This window comes from Jaculus jaculus, chromosome 10 (assembly GCF_020740685.1).
Source record: "Jaculus jaculus isolate mJacJac1 chromosome 10, mJacJac1.mat.Y.cur, whole genome shotgun sequence".
Taxonomy (NCBI): Eukaryota; Metazoa; Chordata; class Mammalia; order Rodentia; family Dipodidae; genus Jaculus; species Jaculus jaculus.
Genome location: NC_059111.1, coordinates 61,197,388 through 61,221,144, shown reverse-complemented (window position 1 = coordinate 61,221,144; position 23,757 = coordinate 61,197,388). Strand labels below are relative to the sequence as shown.

Below are 23,757 nucleotides of genomic sequence, written 5' to 3'. Positions count from 1 at the left end.
ATGATTAAGACATTGACTAGTTGCACTGCTCAGTAAGATAGCCTTGTAGCTTCTGAGTATTTGAGATGTGGCAAGTGTGACTGAGTACCCAACTTGTAATTTTATTTCATTGTAATTAATTTCAAGTGAAAGTAACTACCTTATTGAAAATGACAGTCTATATTAAGCTCATTTTTGTCTCTCCAAAAGCATATGTGGGTGATATTGACCAATTGTGAGCACTAAGAAGCTGGAGAGGGCACCATATTTGATTCTCCTGCATCTGATTTTCTTTTAGGTTGCCCAATGTCTCCTCGGTAGTCCTTGGGATATAGCAGAGTGAAATGCTACCCCAGCCGTAGGGTGAACTGTGCAGCACTATCTAAATTAACAGCATTATTCCAGCTCTCAACTCGAGTCATTGGTCCAGGGTTGGATATGTAACTTCATTTAGGCCAAATGTCATCTCTGACTCACTCCTCCAGCACTAGGGCAGCATTCAGAGTCAATATGCAAATATTCTCACTCTGAAACCAGCACAGTCCTTGTTTTAACAAGTTTTGCATCTTAAAAAAAGAGCTCTTTTGTTTCACAACAGTGTAAATTACCTAATGCCATGAGCAGAACACTAAAAAATGGTTAAAATTAAGGTGGGTGTAGTGATGCATACCTGTAATCCCAGCTGTCAGGAGACTGAGGCTGACAGGAACATCTTGTGTTTCCACCTGGGGCAACATAGAAGATACCTTGTCTAAACAGACAAGAAGATAAAAAGGATAAAACCATAGAGTTAAGATTATGCTGTGTTTAAATCATAAAGGACAGGCACTTTGACATAAAAACAAACACCTGGGGACAAAAACTACCACAAACCCATCTGCTTACACTAAGTAGTCTCAGGGCGGCCTTGAACTCACTGCAATTCTCCTACCTCTGCCTTATGAGTGCTGGGACTAAAGATGTGTGCCACTATTCCTGGCTATCCTTTCTTATTTGCATTTCTCCTTTTTAACTAATTTTAATAAGATTTCAAGAATAACATGTGATATATATATGTTATCAATAAACTATCATCTTTAACCAGGAATTATAAATATATCTATTATTAGCTTGTTATCAATGTATTACTTATCTATTCATCTAATGTATTACTTTTATATTCATCAAATTGTTCTTTTTTTAAACCTTAAAGGTTTTTAAATTTATTTATTTATTTATTTGACAGAGGGAAAGAGGCAGAGAGAGAGAGAGAGAATAGGCTCACCAGGGCCTCCAGCCACTGCAAATGAACTCTAGACACATGTGCCACCTTGTGCTTCTGGCTTACATGGGTCCTGGGGAATCGAGCCAAGGTCCTTTGGCTTTGCAGGCAAACACCTTAACTGCTAAGCCATCTCTTCAGCCCCATAAAAGTATTATTTTTTTAAATAAATATATATATATATATATATAAAATTTACTTACTTGACAGAGAGAGAAAGAGGAGGGATGAGGCGGGGAGGGGAATGAGCGCACCAGGGCCTCCAGCCACTACAAATGGACTACAGATGTGAGTGCCCTCTTTTGCATCTGGCTTACATGGGTCTTGGAGAGCCGAACCCAGATCCTTTAGCTTTGCAGGCAAATGCCTCAACTGCTAAGCCATCTCTCCATCCTCAAAATTATTATTATTATTATTATTATTTTTGTTTTTCAAGGTAGGGTCTCACTCTAGCCCAGGCTGACCTGGATTTCACTATGGAGTCTCAGGGTGAACTCAAACTCATGGCAATCCTCCTACCTCTGCCTCATGAGTGCTGGGATTAAAGGCATGTGCCACCACGCCCAGCTCAAAATTATTTTTTATAGAAGATGGTGACATTATAATTCATTTGAATTTTTGACATTTTTATTACACTTCTTTTAATATGAACATTTATTTTATAGATTCAAAGGAAAAAAGAACATGAAAAAATAATTACAGTTTTGAATTGGTGTAAAATTATTCAGGAAGTAAGATGTCTGAGGAAAAGGACACTTCAGCACTGGAAGGAAGTTCTGGAATCACTAGAGTCTTTAGGAATGACTCTATATCACAGGAGGAGGAAGAGCCAGGGTTGATTAAAGAACCAACAGATTTGTTAAATGAAGCTTCTTCCGACCGGACATATGATATGCATCCTTCAGAGAATGCACTGCAGTCAACATCTTACTCTGCAAGCAATTTTAATGTAAATGAAGAATATGAGGAAACAATTCAGTTGCCTGAAACAGATATACACTCAGAATCCAAACTAGAAACGTCACAAAATTTCTTACCATTAATGACAGAGATGACCATAGAGGATTCTGTCATTAGCTTGGCATCTAGTGATGAAATGGAAGAAGTTAGCCCTGATGTCTTTGAAGATGAATACGAATCTGACTCAGAGTCAGATGACTTTATACTTAGTCTTGAAGACCAAGGTTTACAAGAATTCCCTGTAGATATTTTAAAAGTCAAATATGTGAAATATCTATACTTAGATAAGAATCAAATAAAATCTTTCCAGGGGGCAGATCCAGGGGATCTGCTAGGACTTGAGATCCTATCCTTGCAAGAAAATGAATTATCATCAATTCCACTGGAAATTCAGTTCCTTTATAATTTAAGGAAATTAAATGTCAGTCACAACAAAATATCACATATACCTCAAGAAATAGTATGCCTTTGGAATATAAGACAACTCTTTGTAGATAATAACTGCATTAAGAACTTTCCTTCTTCCAGCTTAGAAAACCTTAGTAACTTGGAAATTTTAAGTTTGGGTACAAATATGTTAACACATATACCAGACTCTATATCTAGTTTGAAAAACTTGAGAATTCTCAATCTGGAATATAATCAATTAACAATATTTCCTAAAGTTCTCTGCTTCTTACCAAACTTAATCTCACTGAACCTTACTGGAAACTTGATAAAGAGTTTGCCAAAGGAAATTAGGGAACTTAAAAATTTAGAACAATTTTTCATGGATCACAACAAACTTCTCTTTTTGGCTGTGGAAATTTTTCAGCTACCCAAAATCAAAGAACTCCAACTGGCTGACAATCAGTTGGAAGTTCTTTCACACAAAATTGAAAATTTTAGAGATCTTAGGGTTCTTAATCTTGATAAAAATTTATTAAAAAGTATACCCCCCAAAATTTCCCAGTGTGTAATGTTGGAATCCCTTAGTCTTAGCGATAACAAATTAACGGAACTTCCTAACAACATTCATAAGCTTAAAAATTTAAGAAAACTGCATGTAAACAGAAATAATTTGGCACTAATACCTGATGACATCTTACATCTTAATAATATATATAGCCTGGAATTTTCAGGAAATCAAATCACACATGTGCCCATTGAAATAAAAAACTGCAGAAAAATAACTGACATTGAATTGAATCACAATAAGATAACCTATTTCCCAGTGGGACTGTGTGCTTTAGAGTTACTCAATTATTTGAGTTTTAATGGAAATTTCATTTCAGAAATACCTGTGGATATATCTTTCAGTAAACAGCTGCTTCATTTAGAGTTGAATGAAAACAAACTTCTTGTATTTTCTGAACACTTATGTTCTCTAATTAATCTTCAGTACTTGGATCTTGGTAAAAACCAAATAAAGGAAATTCCACCATCTATATCAGACATGCTATCACTCCGTGTACTTATTCTGTCTTCTAATAACTTTGAAATATTCCCAACAGAACTGTGTACTTTAGAAAATTTGCAAGTACTTGATCTTTCAGAAAATCAGTTACAGGAAATACCTCCTGATATATACAGGCTAACAGAAATCCAAAATTTAAATGTTGCAAGCAATCAATTCACGTCTTTTCCCATTGAATTGTGTCAACTTGAGTCACTGGAGGAGCTGAACATAAGTCAGATAAATGGTAGAAAGGTAAGAATGTTATTTGGGGCACTGGGAAATGGAAACCAGAGAGGTTAAAATGTAAGTTGCAGTATTTATTCATGCTTATATGCAGGTTTTTGTCTTTTTCCCCCTAAAATTATTTTCAAGAAAGATAAAATGAGAATGAATGGCCATGCCAGAGCCTCTTGCCACTGCAAATTCCAGATGCATACACCAATTTGTGCAAATTGCTTTTTGTAGATACTGAGGAATTAAACCTGGGCTGATAGTCTTTGCAAGCAAGCACCTTTAACCACTTAGCCATCTCCCCAACACTGTATGAATGTTTTTTAAAAATATTTTTATTTATTTATTTGCAAGCACAGAGAGATATAGACAGAGGAGAGACAGAGAATGGGCATGCTAGGGCTTCCAGCTGCAGCAAATGAACTCCAGATGTATGTGCCAGTTTGTGCATCTGGCTTTATATGAGCACTGAGGAATCAACCTGGGTCCTTAGGCTTTGAAGCCAAGTGCTTTAACTGCCTAGCTGTCGCTTCAGTCCATGTATGCATGGTTTAAGCTCAGGTGAAATACTTTATTTTTAAATTTTTAATTATTTTTGACAAATTCCATAATTATAGACAATAAACTATAATTCCCTCCCCCACTTTCCCTTTCACAACTCTACTTTCCATTATATCCTCTCCCTCTCTCAATCAGTCTCTCTTTGTTTTGATATCATGGTTTCCTCCTCTTATACTGGTTTTCTGTAGGTAGTGCTAGACACTGTGAGGTCATGGATATCCAGGGCATTTGGTGTCTGAAAGAGTGCATTGTAAGGAGTCTTATCCTTCCTTTGGCTCTCACATTCTTCCTGCCATCTCTTCTGCAAATATGCTTATAATGTCACCTAAAAATCCAATGAAAACACAGAAGGTCTACATGAAGAGCCCTGTTGATCAGAGCAGGAGTGAAGAGATAAAATATGTGACTTAGTGGCAAAATCTTCAGGGAGGAATATTGTGTCAGCTTTAGGGGGAGAAGGAAGGAGTAGGAGGCAATAGACTGAGTGTTGGGAGAATGAAGAAAGTGGGTCATGAGCCACTGGATTAAACATGTGGCATTAGATCAGGGAGGTGGTTAGATGTCACACAAGAACTTGTAGGCATAAACTAGAAAATAAAGATCTGTGGCCAAATGGAAATATCTTCCCTTAGACAAAAAATAAGACAAAAAAACTTCCTCCTTTTATTTGACTTTAGAAAACAATTACTCATACAAATATTTATAGATTTATAAAAGCATAATTTTTAATTTTTGTTGCAGTTAACAAGACTTCCAGAAGAGCTGTCTAGTATGATGCAACTTAAAATACTTGATATCTCAAACAATGCAATCAAAGAGCTTCCAAGAAATATAGGAGAACTGGAAAGTCTGGTTACTTTATATGCACACAACAATCAAATAAGTTCTCTTCCACTATCTTTTTTATCTTTAAGCATCCTAGAGCAACTAGACCTGAGAGGTAAGCGTGTAAATGGTATATTAATATCTGTGATACAAATTTTGTTGACAAGATATAGAATGGCAAACAGTCAACATAATGTATTAAGTAGCCAGGAATGGAGGTACATGCCTTTAATTCCAGCACTTGGGAGGCAAAGATAGGATTGTTGTGAGTTTGAGGCCATCCTAAGATTACATGGTGAATTCCAGGTCAACCTGTGCTAGAGTGAGACCCTAACTTGAAAAATCAAAATTAAAAAGAAAAAAAAGCCAGGCATGGTGGCACACACCTTTAATCCCAGCACTGGGGAGGCAGAGGTAGGAGGGTAACCATGAGTTCAAGGCCACCCTGAGACTACATAGTTAATTCCAGATCAGCTTGAACCAGAGTGAGACTCTACCTTGAAAAACAAAAATGAAAAAGTTTAAAAAAAAAGCATAATAAGTGAGCATTGGAAAGGGATGGCATAAAATGTGTTTTCTAGGTACAGGAAATGAGAACAAAGTAAGAGACTGAGTTCTTGGGCTTGGGAGATGGTTTAGTACATAAGGTTCTTGCTATGTAAATATGAGTCCCTGAGTATGGATCCCTAGAACCCATGCACAGCCAGATGCTGTAGCACAGACTAGAGTAATCCCAGTGCACGTACAAGTGAAAAGGGAGACACAGACAGTAGAATCCTCTGGAAACTTGTGGGCCAGCCAGCCTGGTAAACATAGCACTGAACAAGAGATCCTGCCTCTTGGGCTGCAGAGGTGGCTCAGCAGTTAAGGTGCTTACCTGAAAAGCCTAATGATCTAGGTTCAATTCCCATTACCCACATAAAACCAGATTCACAAAGTGGTACATGTATCTAGAGTTCATTTGCAGTGGCTAAAGACCCTAGCATACCCATTCTTTTAACCCCCTCCCTGCTTGCAAATAAAAAAAGAGAGATCCTGCCTCTAACAAAGTAGATGCAGACTGGTGCCCAAAGTTATTCTCTGACCTCTACATGCATGCTGTGGTACATTTGTGCCCACAGACACACATATAAAAGGGCATTATAAAAAAAAAAAGCCAGGTGTAGTGGCACACACCTTTAATCCCAGCACTTGAGAAGAAGAGATAGGTATTGCCATGAATTTGAGGCCATCCTGAAACTACAGAGTGAGTTCCAGGTTAGCCTGGACGAGAGCAAGACCCAACCTCAAAAAAAAAAAAAAAAAAAAAAAAAAAAAAAAAAAAAAGTGCATATACTACAAATTTAAAAAAAGAAAAGAGCCCATTTTTGCTTTGAAGGAATTGCAACAGCTCAAGAAGGTGAACATATTTTCATTTATTCTGTCTTCTAGTTTGCCTTCATACCCAGGTATTCAGTATTTCTTTGCTTTCTGAACCTGGTGTCACCCCTCCCTCTATACCCACTTTTAGAAACTTAAGTCAGCAATTTCTTTGCATTTCCTTTTTTACTTATTTATTTATTTGAGAGAGAGAAAGGGAGGGAAGGAGAGAGAGAGAGAGAAAGAGAGAGAGAGAATGAATGAGAATGTCCAGGCCAGGGCCTCCGGCCCCTACAAATGAACTCCAGGTACATGCACCCCCTTGTGCATTTGGCTTACATGGGAGACTTGAACTGGGATCCTTTGGCTTTGCAGGCACAGGCCTTAACCACTAAGCAATCTCTCCAGCCCTCATTTATTTATTAACAGATTATACTCTTTTCTTTTTTTCAAGGGAAGATTTGCTCTAGCCCAAGTTGACCTAGAATTCACTATGTAGTCTCAGGGTAACCTGGAACTCACAGTGATCCTCCTGCCTCTGCCTCTCAAATGCTATTATGCCCAGAAGATTATACTCTTTTATTCCTTCTCCCCTGTTCCCATTTCCCTGGTGCCCTCCTCTGTGGGGTTATGGGATTTACTGTGGGGTCATGAAGGCCTCAGTCAGTCCCAATGAGATAGTGGGGGGGGGGTGAACTGTGCCTCAGGGTATTCCTACCCATTCTGTGGTTCTTAAACTCTTTCTGTCCCCCTCTTCCACAATGTTCTGAGACATGGCAGGCTTAATGGTAATTTTATTTAGTGTTGAGTGCTTTGTAGCCTCTGGATTTCTGCTTTGATAGGCTGTTCTTGATCATTGTATGTGCCACCATCACCCTGGAGCTGGTTGTCAGGTTAGTAGTAAGCGCAGTATTCATAGAACCACTTCCACTGCAAGTTCTCTTGGGCCCTAGCAGATGTGAAAGATGGCAAGTCTTTTTTGTTGTTAAAGATTTTATTTTTATTTGTTTATTTATTTATTAGAGACAGAGAGACAGAGTGAGAAAGGGCACACCAGGGCCTCCAGCCACTACAAACGAACTCCAGATCCATGTGCCACCACGTGCATCTGGTTTACGTGAGACCCGGAGAATCAAACCAGGGTCCTTAAGCTTCGCAGGCATGCGCCTTAACCACTAAGCCATCTCTCCAGCCCAATGGCAAGTCTTCTATGGTAGGTAGTCAGTTATCTTCTTGTCTTATTGATGAGTCTTGACTCTCCTCCATTTTCTCTGCCATCTGTAAAAGAAAGCAGATTCTCCAAACAAGAGTGACAGCATCTTGGGTTAAATGGGGTAATGCAAAGTCATTTGAGAGATTTTTTTAAAAAATATTTTATTTTTATTTATTTGACACAGAAAGAGGGAGAGAGAAGGAGAATGGGCATGCCAGGGCCTCCAGCCACTGCAAAGGAACTCCAGACATGCTCGGCCCCCCCTTGTGCATTGGGCTAATGTAGGTCCTGGGGAATCAACCAAACGTGGGTCCTTTGGCTTGGCAGGCAAACGCCTTAACCGCTAAGCTATCCATCCAGCCCCATTTGAGAGATTTTTGCATTGCAAGTTCACTCTTCTCCAGAGAGCAGTGGGGGCTTCTCTCTGAAGTATATTTCTTGACTATGGGAATCTGACTTGGTTTCTTATACCAGATTTGAGTTCTGTCATTGAGCGGGCCTCATGTCCAATCAGAGAACAGCTGGTTACCTGCAGAGGTTGTGTGCCACTATTGCACAAGTGTGTAATTATTGTCAGGCTGGTTCATTTTGTAGCCTGCAAGGTTCCCTGATTATTCATACTATTGGTGACTGTTTCCTTCCAGCAGTTTCCATAGTGCTTTCCTGAAGTAATCACTATAATGAAATTGGGAATTGGTATAAACACACACACACACCACATATACATACATACATACATACATACAGACAGACAGACAGACAGACAGACAGACAGACAGACAGATAGATAGATAGAGAGAGAGTATTTAATCCATGTTTTTTTTGGGGGGGGGTTAGGGTTGTTTTGCTCTAGCCCATGCTACAAACAATGTTAATATATATTATTATTCTTGTCACTATACTTCAATTGGCTGGACTAAAACCACAAACACCTTTTCAGATCAGGACTTTTAGCCATTGGTTTTGTTATGCAAGTTATCTCAGGTTGTGTGTCAATTTCCCAAGTTTAACTTACTCAACTAGGGAGAAACAGAAATCTATGAGTATATTAACTGATTTGTATCTCAAGGTCGGATTTCAGTCAACCTATGAGCTGGGCTTCATTCAGGCTTTTCTGGGACTAGTGGCTGTTTCCAAGTTCACCCACATGGTTGTTGCAGCAGCCTTGAGTTTCTTGCCTTACAAACCTTCTCATGACTTAAGAACTGGCTTTTCCAGAGTGAATGATACCAGATAGGGAGAGGCACAGATATGCCCATGGAAGGAACAGTATCTTTTTGTTTTTGTGGGTTTTTTTTTTTTTTTTTTGAGGTAGGGTCTCACTCTAGCCCAGGCTGACCTAGAATTCACTATGGAGTCTCAGGGTGGCCTCGAACTCACGACATTCCTCCTACCTCTACCTCCCGAGTGCTGGGATTAAAGGCGTGCACCACGCCTGGCTAGGAACAGTATCTTTTACAAATATAATCTTGGAAGTCACATAGTATCATTCTTCTTCTATTCTACCCACCACACAGACAACCCTGGTATAATGTAGGAGAGTACTTCACAGGAGCTTGAATAATAAGAGGCAGCTAAAAGCTTTCACACAAAGCTACAGATCCAGATTATTTCGCTGTAGAATTCTACCAAATATTTAAAGAAGAAACAAGTCAATTAAAAAAATCATTATTTGTATCATTTTATTTGCTTCCTGCTTTTTATTCCATTCTGCTAGCCTGTATCCTTGGATTAGGGAATTGAGACCATTTGTGTTCAATATCATTATTGAAAAGAATGTGCTAATTTCTGTTAATTTTGTAGTGCTTCATTTTTTTTATTCCCCTCTTGCATAAATATTATTCAAAAAGGGTTTATAGTTTCCTGTGGCATCATATATGTGCTTTTCCTTTGTCTCAATCCAAAGAACTCCTTCAAATAATTTCTGCAGGTCTGGCTTTGTTGTCTCTTAAGCCTGTTTTTGTTGTGTTGTTGTTGTTGTTTGTTTTGTTTTGTTTTGTTTTCTGAGGTGAGGTCTCATTCTAGCTCAGGCTGACCTGGAATTCACTATCTCAGGGTGAACTCTCTGCTTCCCAAATACTGGGACTAAAGGTGTGCGCCACTACACCTGGTTTACCTGTTTTGATCATGAAAAGTTATTCTTTGTCCTTCAGTTATGTCACATAGCTTTGGTATAGTAGTCTTTTTTGACCTGGAACTCACTGTGTACTCTCAGAGTAGCCTCCAATTCATGACAATCCTCATACCTCTGCCTTCTGAGAGCTGGGATTAAAGGTGTATGCTACCACACCTGGCTTAGATAAATATATTTCTTTTTTTATAAACACTAGTGCAAAATTCTATAGCAAATTAAAGCAAATCAAATTCATCAATATAGAAAATGATAACATATAACTGTAAATGCAAGAATGGGGTCAACATTCAAAAATTTCCCATGCAATTTACCATATCAATAAACCTAGGAGAGGAGAATGGTGTGCTAGAGTCTGTTTGCCACTGCAAGTGGTTATGTCTGGCTTGTATGGGTACTGAGGAATTGAACTCTGGCCAGCAGGCTTTACAAGCAAGCACTTTTAACCTCTGAGCTATCTTCCCAGTCCCATGATATTTATTCTCTTCTATTGCTCAAAATCTTGTTTTTCCACAAGACATTATCGCTTACTTATTTTGGACCTTGCATTTTTTTTTAAGCTCTAGAGATTCTCTGGTCTCTGCTCTGCATAGGACTGGAGTTATAGTCATATATATATGTATATATATGAACAAGACTAGTAATCAGGTCTTGATTTCCATGTTTTGGCGTGCTTTTGTGAGCTAAGAATTGAATCTAGGGTCTTGCATGTGCTAGGGCAAATGTCCTGCTGTACTGCAGTGTCAGATATTGATTTCATATTTTTAATTATTTATGTGTTGTATTTGTATCTGTGTTTATGTGTGAGTGTGGGCATGTTTGTGCCCCTATCCATGCATGGATGTTGGTGGACAACTTTTGTGTCTGTTCTCACCATTCCAACTCATTTAAAGGCATGGCTTCCTCTCCATCTCACTCTTCTCTTGTTCTTTTTGCTGTACTCACCTTGAGATTATGAGAAATTCTCCTATTTTCACTTCCCAGCTCATCATCAGAGTGCTGAGATTACAGAAGCCTACCAAGGCTTTAGGATTCGTTTTTTTTTCTCGAGGTAGGCTTTTGATCTAGCCCAGGCTGACCTGGAATTCACTATGTAGTCTCAGGGTGGCCTTGAATTCACAGCAATCCTCCTACCTCTGCCTTGTAAATTCTGGGATTAAAGGCATGTGCCACCAGCTGGCTTTTGGATTTTTTATGTGGGGGTCTGAGAATCAAACTTGAATACTCAGGTTTGAGTAGCAAACACCACATCCACTTAGCTATCTTCTCAGCCCCACCCCCAGATATTGATTTCTAAATGTCATTCTTTACTAAAAGGAACATGTATCCTTTATTTAGGTTTATACCTAATAAAAGTATGAGGGCTGGCTCAGTGGTTAAAGGTGCTTGCATATGTGTGCCCCCTTGTACATCTGGCTAACGTGAGTCCTAGGGAATTGAACTTGTGCCCTTTGGCTTTGCAGGCAAACGCCTTAACCACCAAGCCACCCCTCCAGGGCATCAATTCCCCATTATTCATATAAAGCCAGATGCACAAAGTAATTCATGCATCTGGAGTTCATTTGCAGTGGCAGAAGGCCCTGGCATGCCCATATTTTCTCTGTTTGACTTTTTATATTTCTGTCTCTCAAATAAATAAATAAATAAATTTGTTTTTTTTGAGAAGTATGAAATATATGAATAATATAATGGTAAACTTGAGGTCTTCTAAGTGATTAGAATTTTTTGTTACCACAGTTTTACTTTTTCTATCACCTTTAATTAGATTAAGGTAGCATTAAAAAATTACATTTAGGGGCTGGAGAGATGGCTTAGCGGTTAAGGCGTTTGCCTGCAAAGCCGAAGGATTCTGGTTCTATTCTCCAGGACCCACATAAGCCAGATGTACAAGGGGGTGCATGCGTCTAGAATTTGTTTGCAATGGCAACAAGATTTAGTGATTCACTAGAACAGAAAATTCCAAAGAATACAGCACAGAAAGTGAGAAAACCATACCATTACACTACAGAAGCCTCAAAGCTACTTTGTTAGACAATGATCAAAGTAACCATGACTAGTGGTATTATGTGGTGATCCAATATCCCTGATAGGATATGAGACCACCTTAATTCCTTCCCATTCTTTCCAAAAACCTACAACTTCAGTCTAATCTTGAGTAAACATATCCCACAAGTTTAACTTATAGAATATCTTATAAAATTCCTAGCCAGTACTTCCCAAAGTTGTCAGGTTATAAATCTCATAAGACAGTTAGAAACTGTCACAAACCCGAGGAGACTAAGAAGACAAAAATATACTCAATGTGGTATCCTGAAATGGATTCTAGAACAAGAGGAGTCGTTTACTTAATAGTAATATATTTGTGGTGTTCTCTCAGGTTTGACACATGTGAGATAACATTAGGTAAAACTGAGGCACTGCAATCTACAACTTTTTTGTGAATCTAAAATTATTCTCAATAAAAAGCTTATTTTAAAAAATTATGATAATACCTATTTTTTGTTTATTTTATGTATTCTAAGAGGATAACCTACTATCTCATTTTGCCCCCTGCCCTGCCCTGGCAGAGGATGGAAGCACAGAGCTCTTTCTATACACCCTCATTTTTCCTCCTAGTATGAACAGTAAGAACTCCTGATCTGTTGTCATTGTGAGATTCCTTGAGGACCTCACCACACAGAGAGTCTCCATGCACTATTTTTGTCTCTATATTTTAATCTTGCAGATATATAATTCAGTTCTTTTTTTTCTACTAGGAAACAATCTGACAGCCTTGCCTAGTGCCATCTACAATCTTTCCTCCCTGCAGGAGATAGATTTTGATGACAATCCTTTGCTGAGACCTCCACTGGAAATCTGTAAAGGAAAACAGTTGTATACGATTGCACGCTATTTGGAAAGGGCAGATGAAAGAGATGGTAGGTGACCAGTGATCATCTCTACAAGTAATTTCTGATATCTATAAAGTGAAAGAGCATGTTTTGACTGGAGACTTTCAATCTGGCAGACATATTAAAATATTACCACCTCTCCTTTTCTGAAGGCCAATAGTTTATGTTGATAATTCATAGTATTTCATTTAGATCCATACAAATAGGGCCTCTGAAAGCAGGCAAAGCCCTATGGAGCAGTGGGCTCCTTCCTTTCCATTGGCCTTAATGACCTTCAGTAGGGTTTTCATTGTAATTGTGGTTACACTCAATCCATATATAGCTTTCTTCAGTGCAGATCTGTTTTATCAGATATAATTGTCCTAAGAAATTAATTTGCCTTTGGCTGGAGAGATTGCTTAGTGGTTAAGATGCTTGCCTTCAAAGCCAAAGGACCCAGGTTCAATTCCCCAGGACCCACATAAAGCCAGATGTACAAGGTGGCACATGCATCTGGAGTTCATTTGCAGTAGCTGGATGCTCTTGTGTGCCCATTCTCTCTCCCTCTCTCTCTCTCTCTTTATGTCTTGCTATATATCTGCCTCTATCTTTTTCTTTTTATCTTTTAAATAAATAATAAAAATATTTTAAAAAAGAAATTAATTTGCCTTTAAGGAAGTCCATAATCCTTTCTATTAATACTAGTCAGTTTAGGCTCCACTGTGACCACCTGTTTGAATCCTTGAACAATCTCTCTATTCCTTCTGCTTGTTTCAGGTGATATGCAAGGGTATGTCTATTTTCTTTCAATGGCCTTCCATTGGACATATGGAGAATGGTTTTCCCAAGTCTCTAGGTGGAAGTTTCACTGCCCAATTCTTTCCTCTGGCTGGACTACTAGCAGTTAGGCCTTTCCTTAGGACCCAGTTTCCCACTCATTATCATCCTTAGAATCAATTTATAATTTGGCCTTCTAATTAATACAAGAAATTAATAAATATTTATCTATATTTAGGAATAGGTAATATCTAAAACTGCCCCCCTCCAATCATTCTATCATGTACCATGTCAATATAAACCAGGAACACATACAAGTATAATCTCACAATCTAATGAAATGGTCATGAAAAAAGTAGTGTCCTTTGTGAGCCACCATATGCTTTCATGTGCATGGCAACTCTTTGGAAACTTTGGCAAGTCTTGGATGTTATTGACAGGAAGAACTTAAGCATAAAATTGAGTAGTAGTAGCTGTCTTTAACTCACTGTTCAGGCTTATTGTGCTAATTCTGAAAGGGGATAATTTATGTTAATTCTATTTCTATAAAATAAGGTTTAGGAGTTTTTCCAGGATCCATAAATTATTTGTTTGTCATATTACTTTAGAAAAAAGTGATCAAGTTACCTAATTGAACCTCCTTGCTAACATTCTGTTTCTCCACAAGGAAGGAAGATCTATGTAGTTGTAATCTTTATGGGAAAAATGTAATAGGCAAGGGAAACCCCAGACATTTATCATTTTCTGTACTCTCAAGGAGGCTTCTTTATGAAAGCTTGGTACCCCAGTGAAGGAAGGGAGAAGTAGCATGGGAGATATGTTTGTTCTGGGTTTAACACAGATCATGAAATCCCTTTCTGAAAGTTTTATTACTGGATTACAATTTTCAGTTTTATCATTATACAGTATTGGCAGAGGGATTAATAATATGTTTACAATTTTTTTCAAAAATAATGTTAGAAGATATATGAAAAAAATGAAAATTCTTACAGTATTTTAGTAAACAAAAATGACCAAAAAAATGGATCGACATTAAATTATGTAAAAGCACTAATAATCAAAAACAACACTCAAAATGATTTTAATATAAAGCATGCAGATACATACCATAGTTAAAGGAAATGTTGGTTTCTCGGGTTAATTCATAAATATGCATATGAAAGAGCCAGAATTGAAATAAAGAATCAAGTTCATTTAAAATACAGAAATAACAAAAACAATTAGAAATCACTGGAAAGTTGTATAGAATATTCCCATTTTAGATTGTAGGACTTCTCAAGCTTTAGAAATAATGGAACAAATGGTTCAAATTGCAGACTATATATTTATATTTTTAAGTAAATCAGTTCATAGTTTTTATTAATTTTTTTTTTTTTTGAGCTAGGGTCTCACTCTAGGATGACCTAGAATTCATTTTGTAGTCTGAGGCTGCTCTCGGACTCATAGTGATCCTCCTACTTCTACCTCCTGAGTGCTGTGAATAAAGGCATGCCCAGATGCTAGACTATATTTTTGATCTGCATTGTCATTTTAAATTTTATTTGCCATGTACATTTAATGGAAGCACAGAAGAAAGTTAACTTGAAAGAGTATCTTTTTTTCAAAATAAATAACAAGATTTTTTTATGTTCACATACAGAGAGAATCTTAGAGAAAATATTCAAGATAGTTGCCAACAATATCACTGAAACAAATTTTGAGTTTTTATGTCAAAAACTAAAACTGAAAACCTCAAAAAATGCTATCTATACCAAGAGGCAAGTATGAACAATATTTGACACAATTTTTCTTACATTCTGGTTTATATGATATAGACATTATATAGTTATGAAATGCTAATATTAGCTCTACTGTGGAAGACTGACTTCAGTTTATTATGTATTTGTAATCTTTGGTTGGGACACCATGTACTGTAATAAAGAGGAAGGGCTGTGAGGATAAACTACTGGGCTCCAGATGGCTTTGTGACACTGGGCATGCCCTTTCCCTTGTCTCTGTGCCTTAGTATCTCCTCTGGCCAGATATAGCTGAAAGCTGTCATGAGGCTCAAGTGACATCAATATATAAAACGTGTACTACAGCAGCTGGGGAGATGGCTCAAGGGGTAAGAGTACTTGGCTCACAATATGAGGGCCTGAAAGTCTGGCTTGCATTTAATCTGATCCCCAATACCCATGTAAATAGCTGTGGGTTCCTGGGTCCTAGGGCAAGCTGCTGTCCCCCAAGGCATCCCAGGAAACCATGGTGGTGAACGTGGAAGAATCAATCTCGGGAGACAGTTTCGGTGAACAGCTTGGTTTATTGTCAGGGGAATGGGTTATTTATAAGTAGTTGAGGGTGGGAACAGGGTCCTAAGGGGATTGGATAAACAAAGTTGCTTGCTGATGCCTAATTAGCATATGGGGACATACATTCCAGCACCTAGGCAATGGCAGGGGGATGGGCTGTGCAAAGGTGCTGGCTGATACCATATAAGGAGTTTTCTTTCTAGGCAACTGGCCAAAGACCACAGGGTTATGGGCAAAGCCTATGTCTTATCTGCATGTCCAGGTGTCCCGTGCTTGCAGAGGTAGTGGCCTTACTTCCTGCAGATCTGGGAGTCCAAGATTTTGTCCTGGGGTCCAGGCTCACTGCGACCCCCATTCTTGGAGGTTGGATCCTGCTCACTGCAATCTTGGAGAATGGGAGGAGGAGCTCCCCTGCCCATCTGGTCCCTGAGATATGAGGTGGTTCAGGCTGCTGTGATCTCTCGCAAGCCTGGGGACTTAGTATCAGACAGGTTAGGTTTGCTTTAACTCAGGGCCCTGCCTATGTCCAACAAATAGTTGATCATGGCCACACATTCCTGTAAGTCTAATCCTGTGGAGAACTGAGACCAAAGAATCACTGGGACTTGCTGGTCAGCCATTCTGCCTTCAAATGATATCTCTTGTTTAGATAGATATTCTATCTCAAGGAAACACATAGATAAATGATAGAGAAGACCTGATATTCTTCTCTGGCCTCTGCATGCACACAAATGGAATGCATACATCTGGACACACAGGGTATCTCATTCTCCCCTCCACATAGAATACATGTATTCAAACATACAGATATGCAAAAATACAGCTCTTCAGTATTAGTATACTGGTTTGTAGTAAATAATCTATGGTGCTTTAAAAAATATTTATTCATTTGCAAACAGAAAGAGAGCAAGAGAGAGAATGGGCATGTCATGGCATAGTGCCACTGCAAACATATGCATATGACACTTTGTACATCTGGAATTATGTGGGTCATTAGGCTTTGCAGGCAAGCATCTTAATCACTGAGCTATCTCCCCAGCTCCATAATGCTTATTTTGAAGTCTTGAGAATTGAATGTATGCTGAAACATTGACTTTTTATAAGAAAACACTTTCTGTGTATCAAGCTTTATAGTAAACTTTCACAGAAGATCTCTTTGCCAACAATTAATTTTAGACTTATTGAATCTGGTAATTTGGCTTGAAACCTCAACATACATTTAAGTATTGTAAATTTATGTTCTTAATTGGCATCTAAAATAAATGTTATTTGAATTTCTACAGTGCTGCTTCCATCAGTGAAAAATCCTACCAAGCATTTGTTAAATGGAAAGAAGAGAAGAACTCATCACTCAGTGATGCTGACTTAGGAGAACAACTAGTTAGGGCATTAAATATGATAGGAGCGCATGACATAATGGACAAGATAACAGCTTTGACTCTCTATACAAGGGCGATTAAATTCTAACCTTTGGATTCATAATAAAAATTGAAAGCTTGAGCCAGGGAGATGGCTGAGTGGGAAAAGTACCCTACCGTGCAAGCAGGAGGCCTGCATTTGGACCCTCCAAACACAGGTAAAATGCTGGGCCTGGTGGCATGTGCCTGAAATACCAGTGCTGGGAGCAAGAGACAGGGAATCCCTAGGGCTCACTGTCTGGCTAGTGTAGCTGAGTCAATGAACTCTAGGTTCAGCAAGACACTGTCTCAAAGCATAGAGTGGAGAGTGATTGAGGAAGGCACCCAATCTCTCTCTCTCTCGATCTCTCACATTCACATACAGAGGTGAAAAAGAAAGAAGTAAAAAACATATGATGCACTTATATAATTGAAACTGAGTGTTGTAGCTATCTCACTTCATTTATAAAAGAGAATTGCAAATTGTCTCAGTGATGCCAATTTATGACCCCTATTCTAATGCTATTATAACAAAATATTACAGACACTGCTTCTGCAGATTTTTGTTACCTTGGTGAAACTGATTTTGGAAATAGGTCCATTAAAATTTTATTATATAATTTTTTTTTATTTCAAGATACTTTATTTTCAAAATGGGTCACAACACTAAGCTTTGGGCCCATTCTGCCATTGTACAAGCTACAAATGCTTGCTCAGCAGCTGAGGGGCACACTTTAGTATGTTTGAAAAGTGAATAAAAATCCATATAAAACAAATATTCAAATAGTTTCCATAGGAACACAGATAAGTGTGACCCCATTGCTTAGCCTTCCACACTGCTGCATCTGTGCCAGCCCTACTCGTACAAAGACATTTCAAAACTAGCATCATTAAGTTAAGTGGACCCCCAAACCCCTTAATTCAAGCTACACTCGCAGTTAAGAGCTACAAGAATGGTATCTACACATTGATACTAGTGGAAGCACAGGCTGCCGGGTGACGGTCCATCCCACTCTCCTGAGCACAAGACATGGGCAGAGTGCTGACGTCCTGCTCCTCCACTTCAGGCGGGAAGCCGTGCTTCTGAACTTGCTTCATGAGTTGCCACATTGGTCGTGCATCACATAATAAATAGTAGGCCTCTGGAATCCATTGAAAGTAGAAGCAGCAGCAACAGTGTATGCACCCATGTTTTCAAAGAGCATCCAATCACCCACATGCATTTCAGGAAGGTTATAGCGCTCAACGATCCGATCAAGGCCATCACATGTTGGTCCCCAAATGCTGGAGGAGTAATAGTTCTCATCTGGTTTGGGTCTCTTCTGTAGCAAGGGCTTCACATGTGCATGATCATAAAGGATGCAATTAAATGATCCGTATACTCCATCATTCACGTAATACATATAGGTTTGCTCATTCAATTCATCTTCATCATCGGAGCCAGTCTGCTCCTTCAGCACAATTTTTTTGGCAGTGATATTGACTGCAAGCGTGAAAGCTGATGCAACGTAGTATCTGCCCGGCTCTGCTATGATTCTCACACCACAGTCTGATGGAAAGTACTTATCCAGCGCTGGGTTGATCACACTGGTGATCTCTTCAAATTTAAGCTTCACATCCTCAGATCCAGGAAAACCACCACCAATATCAAGCAGATACATGCTGAAACCAATCTCAGCTCCCATGTCGAAGACACAACGGGCATCAGATACTGCTTGAACAAACGTCTCAGGATCCGTACAGCCACTCCCTACATGGAAGCTGACACCAATGACATCAATATTTAGCTCTTTTGCCCGTTCCAAGAGAAGTTTGCTGATTTTGAGTGTGGCACCAAATTTAACGCTGAGGCGACAGACTGCTTTGGAATCATCAGTGGCAATTCTCAAAACCAACTTTGCCTTTGGGTGCACTCTGGCGACTTTCATCAACTCAACTTCACTATCAAAAGTCATCATCTGGACTCCACTACTGGCAGCATACTTAATTTGAGACACTTGTTTACAGGGATTTGCATAGATAATCCTCTCTGGAGGTACCCCAAGACTCTGCACCAACTGTATTTCAGTCTTGCTTGCACAGTCGAATCCTGTCCCAATGGCAGCTAGGGTGTTCACTATGGCTCTGCTATCATTACATTTGACTGCATAAAAGGGAGTGACACGAGGAAGAGCTTTTAACCACCTTAGATGTTTCTTTAGAATGTCTCCAAGGTCCGCAACATAAAAAGCATCCTTATCATCAGAAGAAGAAACTTCATTAATTTTTGGTCCAGAATGTCCTTGGCAGTAAATCCTTCATCAAGGATGTGGCAGTCAATCTCTTCCTTATTAAAGTTGTTCATGGTTTCTCAATGTGCCTATGGAAACTAAGAGATGGAGTTAAGGAAATTATTTCCAGCTTCTCAAAGGTAATTATCCGGGAATTTCAAACTTTGTGTCCTTGGAGCAGCAGTGGAAATGCTCTCACCAGGCCGGGGCGCCGCGGGCCGGCCCCATGGACATGCCGCCCGTGCTCGCGCCGGAGCCGCCGCGCCCGCCGCCGCCTCGCTCCCGCCCGCCCGAGACGCCAGCCGCCCGAGGTGGCGCCGAGCTGCTGGCTGAGCGCGACCGGCGGCGGTAGCGGTGGGGACGGTGGCGGCCGCGAGCGACTGACCTATATAATTTTTTATAATGCAAGACACACAGTAATATGGTTATTAGTGGCTTTCACTGGATTTATAAAGCAGAAATGTTTCTTTCTAGAAACTGGTATAAATGACAAATACAGCATCCTTATTTTTTCTATATTAGGAATAGGAAGACTTCATTAAGCATAAACCTGGTCTAAGGCCAATATTCCTTTAGTTGAATATCCAGATAGGATTGATGGAATAGCCACCTGTAATCTCCTGTCCTGTGTATGTTTCCTTTTCTTCAGCTACCAGAAACCCTCTGTCACAGGGGGATGCACTGCATGTATTTCAGGTGAAGCAGTCTTTGTCACAGGTAACCCCCTTCGCTATTCACTGCCTTTCTGTTAGGGTTTGACTGACTTTGTTGGAAAACTCAAGCCAGGTCAATTTCTTTCCTTTGGACTTTTCTGTAGAGCTTCCAGGGAGGATTCACTTTTTCTGTTGGTGTAGTTGGTCAAAAGTTGTATAGGGACACACACACACATACAGAGAGAGAGAGAGAGAGAGAGAGAGAGAGAGAGAGAGAGAGAGAGAGAGAGAGAGGAAGAGGGAGGGAGGGAGGGAGAGACAGACAGAATGAACGAGTGAAAGATCTGATTGTATTCTTTGGGTCTCAAGCCAGCCATGTCTGAAGTTCACTATACTTAGGAACTTTCACTGTCAGTCATTTAAGCTAGTATAGCCTGGGTTTCCATAACTTTGAATGGAAACAGACCAAATTTAAGAGGTTAAGATGATTGTGGGAACAGTTTAGTTTTTGTTGCTAAAAATAGGGCTGGGGGGCTGGGGAAATGGCTTAGTGGACAAAACACTTGTGACTGGAGTCTGGATCACCAGCACTCATGTAAACACCAGGTGGATGTGGTGGCCTATCCGTACCCCGGGGGCTTTAGAGGCTGAGGCAGGATCCTCAGGGCAACCTGGCTACTAGACTAGCTGAGTCTGATGCTTTGGCTTTTAAGAAAGCCTTCCACAGTAAATAAAGTGGAGATTAATACAGAAAGACACCCTATTGTCAACCTCTGGCCTCCATATGCACTTTTGCAATATATCTACACACATATACACTTGTGAAAAATATTAAAAAAAAGAAGTGTCCTAATTTTTGGTATTACTAGGCCACACTAGATGAAGAATTGTCTTGAGTCACGTATGAAATACACAAATAATCAAAAGCCAAAAAGCATGAAATTACTCATTTTTAATACTTTTGCTCATATTTTTTGATGTATTGTCCAATGAGACTTCATTAAGCATGACTTTTCAGTGGCAATTATATTGTGTTTTATTAATTTTACAAGGCACTCTCTTACACTTGCCAGGCATCATCAATGACTAGGCCAGATATGTTCACAGTGAACAAAGAAATTTTTTTTTTGAGGCAAGCCTAACAGACAGGCCTTTTATTTTTTTTATGCAAGAGAGCAAGTGAGAGAATTGGTGTGCCAGGGCCTCCAGCCACTGTAGTCAAACTCCAGACAAGTGCACCCCCTTGTGCACATGTATGACCTTATGCACTTGTGTCACTGGCTTACATGGGACCTGGAAAGTCAAACATGAGTCCTTAGATTTGGCAGGCGAATGCCTTAACTACTGAGCCATCTCTCCAGCCCAGTAAAATATTTTTTTTTATAAATATTTTTTGTTCATTATTTATTTATTTGAGAGTGACAGACAGAGAGAAAGACAGATAGAGGGAGAGAGAGAGAATGGGCGAGCCAGGGCTTCCAGCCACTGCAAACGAACTCCAGACGCGTGCGCCCCCTTGTGCATCTGGCTAACGTGGGACCTGGGGAACCGAGCCTCGAACCGGGGTCCTTAGGCTTCACAGGCAAGCGCTTAACCGCTAAGCCATCTCTCCAGCCCCAGTAAAATATTTTTAATATATTTTTTATTTACTAAAGAGAGGGGGGAGAGGGAGAAGCAAAGCAGGAGGGAGGGAGAGAGGAGGGGGTGGAGAGAATGGGCATACCAGGGCCTCTAGATACTGCAAACAAACTCCAGACTCATGCACCCATGGACATTCAGCTTTTGTGGGTACTGGGGGATCAAACCTGGGTCCTTAGGCTTTGCAGGCAAATGCCTTAAATGCTAAGTCATCTCTCCTGCCCCAATGAGCTTTTTTTTTTTTTTAACTGCTTTATATAAATACCTTGACTTAGTTGTGCTTTTCAGTGGTACCAAAGAAGTCATTTCTTCATGTCATTATGTTTGTCATCAATATCTCTAGTAAAAATTGCAAGTTGAAGGGCTGGAAAGATGGCTTAGTGGTGGGTGGTACAGTAATCTCGAGTTTGTTTGCACTGGCTAGAAGCTTGGCACACCCATTCTCCCCCCCGCTCTCTCTCTCTCTCTCTCTCTCTCTCTCTATCTATCTATCTATCTACCCATCTATCTATCTATCTATCTATCTATCTATCTATATATTATCTTTCTCTCACAAATAAATAAAAAAAAATGGCAAGTTGAGCTGTATTTGAAACATCCATACTGTTATCCATGGTCAAAGCATAAAATTTAAAATTAGCACTCTGTTCTCCAAACTTTTTCTGACAAGTTTATCATTTCTTCATTATATTGTAGGCTGTAGTCCGGGAGACAAACTGAATTTAGATACATCCCCCTTTCTTCAGAATATATTATATCTGCACAGTCTCCATTAACTGATTATTTCACATCAGTAAATGGTTAGTCAGGATGGAGAGAAAAGAGGAAAATGAGTGGGTGAACATGATCAGAATACATTATACTCATGCATGAAATTATAAAAAAAAATAAAGTTTATTCAGATCTTCATTGAGGAACTGAGTATCATCTATAAAGTGTAATGCTGCATATTCATCTCTGCCATCACCCTTGGAGTTTTGATTATCTGTTGGAAAAGATTAGGGACAGTCTGAATGAAAAAATAGAATTTACACCAAACTCCAAGACCTGTTACATTGTCAGCATCTCTAGTGGTATTATTCTACTCCTAGACTATTATAGAAGACTTCTCCATGAAGATTCATGTGATTTTTATGAATTTAAATATGTTCTGGTCTAGGGCAAAACACAATCCTCATAAAGGGAATAAAGACCATATGCCAGAGGACAAGGGTGTTATTCAGATTATGAAACTTTACCTTTTCCCCATCCGCCAAGCCATATGCAACAGCTTTTCTCATGACCAAATACTCTACTGAACTCTATCTTTGGCAGCCACTGGTTAAGAATGCCAGGAGTGATGGGAGGTGGCATCCAGTGTGCAATATCATTTATCTTACCCCTGAACTGCACAAAGATATGGTAGGCCTATTGGGTATGTAAAAAAACAAGTTCCAATAGAGACTACATAGCCCTGAGAGATAGCTCAGTTGGTAAACTGCTTGCCTGGTGTTGCAGTTCAGTTCTCATTGCTGGTAGAAATCACCCAACAAGAGTAGCTTCTGGGAAAAAGAGATTTATTTTGGCTCACAGGCACGAGGGGAAGCTTCACGATGGCAGGGGAAAACGATGGCATGAGCAGAAGGTGGACATCACCCCCTGGCCAACATAAGATGGACCACAGCAACAGGAGGGTGTGCCAAACACTGGCATGGGGAAACTGGCTATAAAGCCCATAAGCCCGCCCCCAACAATACACTCCCTCCAGTAGGCATTAATTCCCAAATATCCATTAGCTGAGAACCTAGCATTCAGAACACCTAAGTTTATGTGGGACACCTGAATCAAACCACCACACCTGGTAAGTATGAAGATGTGAATTCAATCTCCAGAACCCACCTTAAAAAAAAGTCAGGCATGGTGGCTC

The 23,757-nt window shown here is 39.5% G+C and overlaps 1 protein-coding gene and 1 pseudogene across 1 annotated transcript; one reads left to right on the top strand and one right to left on the bottom strand.

The window, feature by feature from the left end:
• The first annotated feature begins 1,976 nt into the window (after nt 1–1,976).
• Lrrd1 (leucine rich repeats and death domain containing 1) lies at nt 1,977–17,360 on the top strand. The gene is made up of 5 exons (XM_004656346.2): nt 1,977–3,890; nt 5,172–5,370; nt 12,715–12,876; nt 15,245–15,362; nt 17,177–17,360. Exons 1-5 carry the CDS (start codon nt 1,977–1,979, stop codon nt 17,358–17,360), a joined length of 2,577 nt encoding a protein of 858 aa, XP_004656403.2.
• Nucleotides 17,361–18,201: 841 nt separating this feature from the next.
• On the bottom strand, nt 18,202–19,793 carry LOC101605883 (annotated as a pseudogene).
• Between the last annotated feature and the right edge of the window lie 3,964 nt (nt 19,794–23,757).